Source organism: Gobius niger, assembly GCF_951799975.1.
Source record: "Gobius niger genome assembly, chromosome: 5".
Classification (NCBI taxonomy): domain Eukaryota; kingdom Metazoa; phylum Chordata; class Actinopteri; order Gobiiformes; family Gobiidae; genus Gobius; species Gobius niger.
The window spans coordinates 28,793,663-28,805,815 of NC_136856.1; the positions used below are offsets into that span (position 1 = coordinate 28,793,663).

Genomic DNA, 12,153 nt, shown 5'->3' on the forward strand with positions numbered 1-12,153 from the left:
ATAAATACAAATAGGATAAAAATTAGAACAGGTTGTATAAGTAGAATATCAGGGTGTAAAGTTACAGTCCTAGTGCAGGTTGTCAATAAGTGATGCTGGTACATAGATTATTGCACGTAGTGTTGCAAGGGGGGTTATTGCACATGTTATTTTACAGTCTTATTGTACAGTCTGACAGCAGTGGGGATGAAGGCTTTGCGGCAGCGCTCCTTCTTGCACTGAGGGTGTCTCAGTCTGCCACTGAGAGAGCTGCACAGCTCTTCTACAGTCCCGTGCAGTGGGTGCGAGGTGTTGTCCATGATGGAGGTGAGCTTGGCTAACACCCTCCTGTCCCTCACCTCCTCCACAGAGTCCAGGGAGCAGCCCAGGACATAAAACATTGTCCATTTCTTTGTTAATTTCCTTTGGAGGACGCAAGATCACCATGTTTGATTTGTGTGAGAAACAACATCATTATTTGTACAAAGCAAACTTAACTTTGGTCCACTGTTTGGAAATCTGGCCCTTTGTCTTTAACTATGACAAAAATCGGCTCGCAACTGAGCAAGCGTGCCTACCCCGGGGTTAACTGTGGAGTATTGTGCTTATGTGACCTGAAAAGCAATTGACAACTCTTCCGATGTTTTGCCTTGGCCTGATATCAACAAATAAGTTGTTGTAATTTTGTATCCAGCGTACAAAGCAAGACGAAAACATGAGAGCTGGTTAAATGGAGCTTCTGATAACTATTCTGAAGTCCTGATAGACGATTGAACTGTCCGCATCCATTTCAGTCGAGTCTTTTCGAATTGCACTTGAATCATGTTCCTCTTTCAAAAACATAAAAGAACATGCTGATGGCACAGCTCCCTTTTCTTTGCTTTGTGTTGCCCCTGTCTTGACCCATTTTTGCTCCCCACATTCTGTTCGATGGATCCCTTATTGACGACATTGTGAAAAGCTTTAACAAGTATATTTAGCATGTCCCGCCAGACGAGATGGAGTGGCTGAGGAGGCTGACGGTCCTGCTGCTGGAGCGGAGATCGGATGGAGGAACGTCGTGGCGTGTTGTAGCTGCAATTTGCTGCAGGCCCTATTCTGTTTTTAGCGCAGTTTCAGTGTGCTATGTTCAAAGAGCTGTGCCAGATTCATACGTTTTAGGAGCACATTAGCATATTGTCAAAAGCAAAACCCACTGAAACCTCAGAGCAACTGTGCACTTCCATTGGTCCTGACCAGAACATATTGCTCCAGTTGAAATCATGCTAGAAAAAAAATGGTTGATATTTGATATGCAAAACCAAATAGGTTCTTTTTTTTTTTTCATTTTCCAGGATGTACAGAGTAAAATAGCTTAAAATAATTCAATGTAGCAGCTGATTGGAGATTGCTTACAGTTTGATTACATTTGCAGTAATAAAAAATAATTTACTCATTGTGTTAATCCAAAGCTCCATTCCTCATTCATCTTGCTCATTAATAAAACATCACGAGTCGCGAGAAAGAAAAATGAGTAATTGCACTTATATTATGCGGCGGCAATATATCAGAGAAATACATGTTGATTTGATTCACATCTGTAATCACAAACAATACTTTACTAGCTTTGTCACACAACATTTTCACAAATATTGAACTGAGAGTCTGTTGCTTCAGTCAGTGTGCGGCACGTGACGTATTCCAGTACATTGACCAAATACATGACACATTTTCTTTAAACACAATAAACCCATTTTCTGACAAACATCGTTCACTAGTCTTTGCCAAGAGAATCCGCCCCCCTCACAGGTGTGGCTGTCTACAATAAAAGGCTCAAAGGCCAGATTTATCTACATGTGTGATTACAATTCAATCGTTTCAAATATCCGACGTACATTAGGGCATGGCGATATGGCCTAAAATCTATATTGCGATATTAAAAAGAAATATCACGATAACAATATATTTGACGATGCAATTGGCAATGGACAAATTACTTTTAAAAGATTAATTCAGTGATATTTTATTCTTTTTTTCTCCCACAGCCCACTGATTTCCTTGCAAATATGATCTACAAGCAGTTTACATCCTTGTCCCCGTGTTCTACAGTCAGTGTTCATGCTGCTCTGATGGAGCTGAGCGTAGCATAAACTGTATCGGGTCCACAACCACATCAAACATTACAACGATATTGTGACAAAGTGGGTTTGTCCCTTTATGTATTTTGGTTATTTTGCTTTGTTTGTTTCATTTGCAATATACACCAGCTAACAATGACCCCTGATTCATTTTATTAAGTTAATAATTACTTCACGTTGACCATTTAAAACTTTTTTTTATTCATTTACTCAGTAGGCATTTACCTGTACCACCTGGTGAGAAAGGAAGGGGCGTGGTCTTTGGCGGCCATTTTGAAATCTTGGGCTGGACCGTGTGGCAGGGGGAAACTGGTTTAAATTTGCTTTGTGTTTCCTTTTGTGTGTGATTTTTGATTTGTATTTTGCCTTGACTTGAACACTTATCATTTCATTTTATGTAAAATGTTAAAAACTTACCTGCTGAACTTGCCCATTGAGCTAATGGTACTTTCCGGTGGGAGGTCCTTTCCCATTAGGGGGAAGTATAAAACCTGACTGCTTCTAGTCACGGGGCCATTTTGTATGTGACATGTGGGTCACTGAGAAGTTTGGTTTGTCTTGCAAAATAAATGTCTGGTAAGAGCTATATTTGTTGTCAGTCTGCCTGCCCATTTTGACCCTCGTGGCCAGTTTCCTCACAGATATCAAAAGATTATATGGCGATACGATATGGCCCACCCCTAACGTACACGTCATCAATAGAGATCGTCAATAGAAAACAAATGCAATATTTGATAAGTGTATTGATTATGGCGATAGTTGTATTGTCCTATAAACAAAACCGCGTTAATGGCCCTATACCTGATTTTCTTTTTCATTAAAAACAGTGAAAAAGGAAGCCACTAAATTAAAATGTTAGTTTTGGTCCAAACTCATTTCTGACTTTCCAAATACATTTGTTGCAGATTCTTCACAGAGATGAGTTTATGAGCTTGTTTCACAACTTTTAGGGCCTTTTTTACAGAAATGCTGGAAAACTCACCTGTAAGTTTACGAATGAGACACAAACGCTTTATAATTAGATGCACAGTGTTTTTCTCACAAATGTCTGACTTTACAATATAAACAAAACTAATTTCATTCCGATACCAGAAAGACAATTAGGTGCAGTGCCTTTAACACAGTATGTTACATTCTTTTATTTTATCATCAAATTGGGTCAAAAGAAAAACCTAAAAGCTAAAAATCCGGAACAAAATAATGGAAGTAGATTAGGAAAATCTTGAAACTGAACTTTTGCACTACTTGGAAAGGCCATCGCCATTTGTAGTACAGCATATTGTCTTTCTTGCGATGCAAATAGAACACACGCTGTCAGTAAGCCTGTGGAAAGTGTGTGTGTATGTGCAGTAATATTATGTCATGACCCTTCAAACTCCTGTGAACATGGGCAGTTGAACTAAAAGCTGACTCGCTCATGCTGCTGCGGGGTGAAAGCACTGCTAAGGAGAGAATTGCTCCTCTGCATCATCCACCGCTAAGAGAAAAGTTATTGCCTCTGAAAATTAAACAGTTCCATCTTTTTCCGTGCTGAGATTTAGCCGCGCGGGCCTGAAAAAAAAAAACACTTTTCCGATTTGTCTTCTTAACAATGGAATCTGTTCTGGTAATAGCATACGGCCTGTTGCCAGTTTTTCATTTGGATCACATTAAAACCCACCGGCTTCCCATCTCTGAGCAGCATTTACAGACATCATTCTCCAAATTGTTTTGATTTGTCACCATTTTCTTACTGCAAGGTCACTATATCTGACAGATTCCATTTAGACCTTATCTGCAATGGAGGCGCACAAGTCGCGGGGAGAAGAAAAATATGTCCGCGGTTGGAGTTTTATACAAAAAGCCAATTATATCAGGTCTTATTTCTTTTAAGACGTGCATCGGGGACAGCGGGGAGCCATTATTTTAATCCCCTTGAGCTTGGCCAGCGCTCATTTAGCCCCAAATATGAATACGCTGTTGTTAAATCACCGCTCCAGTGTCGTCGGCGATCTCAGCACGGAGCCGGAAGATAGAAGGCACCATTTACCGCAACTGGAAGATCAAAGGAGTGCACACACGCCAGGAGTCGTACTTTTCTGAAGGTCTTTTAGCTGTTGAGATAAAAAAAGAGTTTTACACAGAGTCACATAGAACACGCGGTTTATTCATTCACTCATGTGTGACAGTGTTATGGCGGGGATCAGTGTTTATTGTGACGTTTAATATGAATTCAGTGCATTACTGTAACATGCAATATCCCAGCCACAGACATATTCGTCGAAATAGGCCGCTCAACGCCTCTCCTCCTTAAATACATTATAAAGAGGGAGACGGGAGAGAATCCACAGAGCCTTAACCCTGACCTTTTATCGGCAACTGCACGGCCGTCTGCAAAACCTCAATTTTTTTGCACTTTACAGTCATACTGTATATGTTTGCCATAAAAATGATTTACATGATCGAAAAACAGCCTTACCTGACTTTTTTGAACACAGTTGAGTTTGTCCGGTGGAAATGTTTTTATCTTTTGTGGCACGAGTGAAAGACCCATCGAGCTACAGCATCTAGCAATGCTAACCGTTAGCATGTTCGAATCTTTTAAAAACAGAAACACTTTCTCGAATACTGACTCAAAACTTATGATTGTGCCTCTGGTAACAGACTCAGAGGCTAGTTGCGATAATGATTGTTAATCTCATTTTAATAATAATGTTAATTTCAGTACATTGATGTGGAAGTGCCGCTAATCGTGCTAATCTTTGCTAATCGTGCTAATCTTTGCTAATCGTGCTAATCTTTGTTAATCTTTGCTAATCTTTGCTGTAATCTCAGCACCTTAACCCCTTTTTTTCTTTTATTTATATTTATTTGGTTAATGAGCGACATTAACCAAATAATTTGAAATCTTAATAAATCTACAAAATGTCTGAATACATCTCAAAAAGTTGCAAACGGTGTTGCTCATATTCCTACAGGGACCATTTAGCAAATAAAATACCAATCTTGTGATGTTGTGTCTGTGCAGTTTGGAGATTTTAACCTCTTACCCCCCACCTCAACTGAGCGCTTTACCCAAATCTAAAAGCTTCTCAACTGGAGCTTACAGCCGGCAGGCCAGTGTCACAGCAAGCATGCTAGTTATGCTTGCAAGACCTACAAAACTGAAGTAAACTGATCTTTTTCCTTGCATTGTTGTAGTGCTGCCGTCACTTTTTTCGCACTTTTTTGTTGCGTTCTGATCACGTTTTTTGTGGCTCTTTTGTCGCTTTTTGTCACATATTCATTGATTTTTTTTGGCACATTTTAGTGGATCTTTTGTCACTTTTTCATTTATTTAGTTTTTTTGGCACAGTTTGTTTTCAGCTTTTAGATTTGGGTTAAACCAAACTGGAGTATTTGTGCTCAATTCGGATGGGGGGGTTAAAAGGTTAAATGAAGTTCCAGAAGTCTATGTTGTTTCATCTTGTTTCCATTTGTTCCTGCTTTAGGGCCTTTCCATATTTTTACACTTACACTACAGTGAAGTAAAAGTGACGGCTCCCTAAATCGGTGAAACGCGCTCATAAACCAATCAACGCGAATAATTAGGACGTTGGGAAAGTGTTGATGAAAGTCCTCCTGTTATTCCTTTTTTATTTAGTTTCACAGCAGTTGTTTTCTGTTTTTCTCTCGACAGGAAGGAGCGGCGTTATGCATCAGGAAAACAACTCCATCGACACGGGACAGGTGGAGGTCGGGAAGAGGGCGGGCCAGAGCCTCCCACCGGGCGTGTTCTGGCGCTCGCAGCTCAACATCGAGCAACCGCGCTTCATCAAGTTCAACATCTCCGTGCAGAAGAACGCGCTGATCGGCGTGTACGGGCGCAAAGGGCTGGCGCCGTCTCACACTCAGGTAAAGCAGGCGGCCCGGGTTATTAGCAGATTAGCGGCCATTAGTGTGGTTTTCAAAATACTTGCCATTTAATTCCTTTGGTTTATGTCTATATTATAGCTAAAGAGGCCTATTTTGTATTTCATCAAAACAGCTGATTCTATAGAAACACTAGAAAAAGCTTCAAGTCTACAGTGCATTGGTTTGTTGCAATAGGATGATGAAACTTAATGATTGCCCCAGTGGCTCTGGAGAGTGTGTATGTGTGTCTTATTTTCTTTTTAAATCATAAGGCGAGAGGGAGAAGGTTGAAAGGGAAAAAACATCAATTTGAAACTTTTGCTGTAGATCAGGGTTTCCAAACCAGGGGTACGTGGAGCTGCTCGAGAGCTTGGAATGATTTTTTTTTTTTTTAAATAAGACAAAACTAAATTCTATAGTCGAACATTGTGGTCAAAGTAGGCTATTTGACCACTGTCTTTCTGCTAATAAATAAGAGTTTTAGTCATTCACTTTCTAACTAATAAGAAATACCCTTTTGGGGTTCTCCGGAGTGTAAATTAAGGGGCCAAAGGGGTACGCAAGAGAAAAACGTGTGTGTAAAATATAAAGAAAAACTATTTTATTGCAAATTGCAAGTTTCAGTCATTCAGTCATTCATTCAGTCATTTTATTTTATTTCACATTAAAATAAGTATGATTTATTTTGTTCCTTCTGAAAAAAAATACTTTCAAATACGCCCAAGTAAAAGACTGGAAAGTCTGTTGTTTGGAAGATGCTAAACACATTCATATTTATAAATGAATAAGCACGTGAAAGACAAAAAAGTATTGCACTGATGTTGTTGTGTTTAGGAAATCAGTTGCGCACTCGCAGACAAAATATAATAAAATAAACAATTTTACTCTGACCTTAAAGGGTAAAAATGGTGGAATAGGCCACCATTTTTACATGCATAACTGTCTGTTTTTTGTGCGTGCGCTCAGTCACGCCAATAGACCAGAGACATTGTTAGCGTTTAGCCTCTCCCAGCATATTCCTATTGCTTCTTTTTATCCGCTTAGAAAATCGACATGTTTAATTTTGGATGGTGTAACTTTACACGTAACTGTATTTAAATAAGGAAAACGTGGAAGAGCTCGGTCGCTTCTAACTTCATCCCAGTTTGGAGCTATAGGAATATGCTGGGAGAGGCTAAATGCCAACAACATCTTTGGTCTATTTGCGTGACTGAGCGCACGCACAAAGACCAGACAGGTACGCATCAACTCGTCTAAGCTCAGGTAAGAACATATCTCAGCATGGAAAAAGGGTGGCCTGTTCCTTCATTGTCTCGCATTAAACATCTTCAGTTACGTAGTGATGCCAACATGAGGAAAATTAGAGATGCTGTTTGAATTGAAATGGGAGTTCATTTGGTCCGAGTGAACTAACCACTGACCAGGATGTCCCAGCAGACCACATTGAGCCAAGCAAAAATACTACAGAAATTACCTGGGACACGGCGTGCGATTTCTCTGTGGTTTTCTCTCGGCGGCTGCTCCCACCGAAGAGCTGCGCTCAAAAGCCGCATCTGAACCTTTGAACAAGGATTGGTTTGTTCTGTGACGGCTCCAGCCTCTTTTTTCGTGTTCCTTCTCATGTTCTTAGTGTGAATTTTCCCATCTCTTCTGCCGAACGTGACATGTTCTCATCAGCAGTGATCCGGCGCAGCTGGGCACAGTGATTTATGCAAAAAGTGGCATTTTATCCAACACAGCACATGAAAAGCTGCTTGTTTTTTTGTGGTAGAAAATTCTATTACATTGCGGATCTTTCAGAAACTGTTTATGTTGACGTTTGGAGAACCTTGAACTAAAATAATATATAAAAAAAAAAGGGAAAGACACTTTGTTTTGCCCATTTATTGACACGACTCAACACTGTTCCGTTCAGTTTTAGAAGGCTGTTTTTGCTATTGTTTTCTTCCCCAGAAACACTTCTATTCCTCCATTGGCTGTGCTACTCTAGTCTCGTTCACTCTAGGTAGAAAAATGTTCCAAATGTATTATTTCCTTTTATCAGTGCTGTGTACCACTTTGAAAAACAACAAAAACCTCAGTCACAGAACTCCACGTGAACACGGCACAGTATAATAAATATCATTACTCTTCACAATGCAATCACGAGTTGTCCATAAACAAAAATCTCTCTTGTTGGGAGTCCAGCGGCTTTGAAAAGAGCCCTGACAAATCCATTTCCCCCCTCTTCTCTCTAAACGGTTGCAGCATGAGTGCCTCAGAAAACGTCTAAAAAGGTTTTCCACAATATGGGATTTTAGATTTGATCAAACCGCAGAATTGGCACTGATTTTTAGATGGGCTTTTGGTGTTAAAACTGTTTTGCCGTTGGCGGGATTGCATTGGCGTGTGCTTTCAGAGCGGCTTTACCCAAGCTCACGCCCAAACTGCTGTCATTTGTGCACCTTAAAAGACGAATTGAAATTGAGCCCTTTGATGACAGACAACAATCATGATTAAGACTTCTTCATGAGTGTTCCTTGTTATGGCCGTCTTTGGCATGGACATGATTCACATTCGCTGGAGCCCTGCCATTTGCAATTTGGAGTGTTTCTGCGATGTCTGATGTGTCACTTGAATGGCGTTTGTGGGCATTTGGAATGTCCAAAGTCTGGCGCGGTGATGGAAGCACTCAGACAGCGGTTATTTTCCGGCACACTTGACTGCGAAAGCTCTTAGCTTCACCTTCTTGACATTCTCTCCATGTAAAGATGGGCTTCATTGAAGAGGAGACATTTAGGGACACTTTGTGAGCGAACAAAGTGAGTGACACGGAGTATGAGGGATGGTGGCATAGGGATTGGAGTCGAAATCAAATATTGTCTCACGATTAAATTGGACAAAACAATTGAATTAAAGTGATAGTCCGTAAGTTTGCAAAGTGAGGAGAGATGGAGTCAAATTCCTCTCCTTTTTAACCAGAAAGCGCTTCTTAGTTTGCAAAATGAGGAGAGCAGGAACAGAGTATTCAGAAGTAAACGATCAAGCTCCTCCCCTTCTTTCTTGATTGGACCAGACACAGGAAAGCTCGTCTCATTGGCCAAAGTGGCATCCTGCCGATTCTGATTAGTGTCTGAAATCAGCAAAGGGAGGGACTTTTGAAAAAATACTATTATTTAATAACACTTCAGTACCTCAAGTATCAGATCCAGGCCGTCAATTATACCTATTATATCTATTAAGTTTGTAAAACATTGAAACTTACAGACTATCACTTTAAGCAACATATTCACAATAATTATTTTGTTATTTAGGATCAGGTAGGTCTTTAGGGCTGAGAACAACAAAGTCTCTTAAACCACAAACATGTTTACCAACAGGTGAGAGTAGCTAAGAGAGGGGAGGGACCAAGGGAAATCTCCTCCCTACGGTCTTTATCTAGTCTGCGGGCTGAACTGAGCTTTAGTGCGCTGACGAAGCCTTTTGGATGACGGTCAAAACGTTACAGGAGATACAGGAGATGACTCATGAACCTGCATTGAAGATGGACAACTCCTGCACGACTGAGAGCCTACACAGACAAAAATGACTTAACAATATCTCCAGAGAGTTTTACATTTATCTTTCTGTTGTCTTTTAGTGTTTATGAACACTTTCTTTTGAGCACGATGCAATATGTTCTGCTTGCTCACTCAAACTTGAGCTTAGTTATATCAGTCAGAGTGTGTTTTTGACCGAGAGCAAAGTGCTTTGTGATTTGGTTCTTAATAAGTAAATGTAGTGTACTGCGTTGAGAGAAATGTGTGCCTTGTGACAGGAACAGTGTTGCGTCGATCCTGTAAATGCTAATTACACTCATCCATCTTAATACAGTCCATTCCTTAATATACAGGATGTCGTCCATAACTTAAGCACAAACAAAGCCACACACCTTCCTCAAAGAGAGTGCACTTAAAAGTATCAAGAAGATGGATTCATTTTAGCGGAGAGCATTTTGGAGCAAACAAAACAGCATGTAGGAGTGAGGGAGTCAGTGCGCACTCGACATGAAGAAAGGAGGTAAAATCAAAGTGAAAGGTCCACTAATTAACAACACTCCTTTTGTGTCTGAGGCAATTGCAGCGCAGACACTCAAGCCTGTCAATGCCGGACACGCCGTCCATTGTGACCGGCTTTAAATTACATTCTCCTCAGGTACAGGGGCACCGATCGATGCATTTACTTAACTGAGCATGAAAGACCCCAATGAGAGATATTGACTCCTCATCGTATTCGCCGCGCGGAAGACAAGACAACATTTAAGTGAAACAGCCTCGCCAGCCTTTCTCAAACCGAGACTTCCTCCGTCTCCTATCGAGTGCCTTCTCTGTTGCTCATAAACAACTTCGACCAAACAAACCTTTCTCTTTTCTTGTCTTTTCTCTCCGGAATAGAGACAAGACCATGTCCAAATGCGAGTCCACCCAATCTAGCCAAGAATTTCGCAGGCTCCGAGCACACGCCCTCTCTCCGCGCAGTCTGCTATTCAGCCTTATTGTTGGATTGAGATGAGTCGGGCTCTTTCACAGAAGCTAATCGAGATGTACGCTCTCGGCCAGGAGAGCCAGGAGTTTGTGGAGTGACCCGCTTTATTGCTTCCCCTTCGAGCCAAGAACACAAAGGAGGGCACATTGGCTAGGTTAATATCCCCCACGGCTGGTTTAAATAACACTGTTGACTTCACCTGCCCCCTTTCCTCAATGATGTTTGCCGTTCTGCCTGGAAACTTTCCAGGTGCTTTTGTTGCAATTACATTATGTGATTTTCCAGTGCCCTATTTCCCGACATTTCCTCTTTTTACAGATAAAACATACTAGGCACGAAAGATAAGCAATTGATAAACTGAAAAATATTGAGAGGTGAGTGCTTCAAATGGAAAAAAACAGTTGGAAAAACACAGGTGATCTCAAGGAGTTGGCTGAAAAGTATAAAAAGCTTGCTGAAACCATACAATGACTGTGGACGGCAGCAAAGCAAGATATCGAGACAAACTGAGCGTTATTTATGAAGCGTTTTAACACGTACAAACACGAAACACAAACACGTACCAAAGTGGAGCAAAATGGAAGTGCAGTTGATATTTTAATACTACTCGCAATTTAGCTCCAGGCTTAAATGACCCCCACTGTGTACAAAAATAGTGGACTATTGATGATCTGTATTGGCAACTGTAATATCCAGTAGATGAGTGAGCAAGTAAGTAGTAAGTGCTTTATTGTCATTGCACAAGCGTACAACGAAATAGCGTTCTGAGCCGCGCTGCCACTGTTCGTCAACCTGCCCTACATGACCTTGGAGGGAAACTGTAGCACTCAGAAGAAACTTGCCCTTTGTCTCTTCTGATCGTCTGAAACGGTGCAGCGCCTCCTGGGTTTGTCCCTGTTTCAGAGCGTGGTGTCCTGCACTGGTCAGCTCCACCTCCTCCTTCCTCCTGCACAGCTCCCTCCGCTCCACAACAGTCTTTCACCATCTCCTTGTTTGTCCCTTTTGTGTTTCCTGTTGCTCCTTTTGTGACGCCTCCACTGTGGATTTTGGACTCTCAAAACAAGCAAATCCACTAAACCTCCACAAAAACACAGTAAAGACGAACAAAAGTACAAAAGTATCCAGAAAAGCAATGTGGAATACAGAAATCACAAATGTAGTTAGCAGAAAAAGGTACAAAAATAATTAAGCTGTACCAGCAGTGAGGGAGGTTGCTTCCTGTTTTATGACTTTTGATCCATTTTATAAGCTTAACCTTTGGACAACCGGCTTGATCCAAATGTTTTGTTGGGAAATGTGAGCAGTCAACAGAAGTTAGTGTCTTATCAATAGAGAATAACTGTAAAATAATGTCCAGAAAATACATTTGTTATCAGATGTAGTTCTAGAAAATGCCAGCAGAGGGCGCCATGCTGCTTCTACTGCTGCAGTGAAAAGGGAAAAAACCTCAAATTGAAGGTAATCTCAGCAATAGGGAAGAGAGTTTGACCACGGACAGGACCAGAAGAAGTTTGGTGAAGGTGTCATGGATGACGTGCTGCATTTTGGAGCGTGAGCCGGCTTTTGAATGCTGTATATCGAGAATTATACATAAAGTCTGCATTTTTCTCAAAGTTGTACGTGCTAATGAAAAATACAGCCAAATGGAGGAAAATGCTTACTGTAGTCGAACAAGTAGCAA

At 40.9% G+C, this 12,153-nt stretch overlaps 1 protein-coding gene across 7 annotated transcripts in view; it reads left to right on the forward strand.

Annotated features, from left to right (window-relative positions):
- The window catches only part of LOC306963634 (teneurin-3), a 360,281-nt gene that overhangs the window by 170,263 nt on the left and 177,865 nt on the right, over nucleotides 1–12,153 (forward strand). For all 7 annotated transcript variants that reach the window (XM_079557215.1, XM_079557217.1, XM_079557216.1 and 4 more), the window contains one exon: nucleotides 5,755–5,969. In XM_079557215.1, the coding sequence (XP_079413341.1) occupies nucleotides 5,755–5,969 (215 nt within the window). The remainder of the gene's footprint in view (nucleotides 1–5,754; nucleotides 5,970–12,153) is intronic.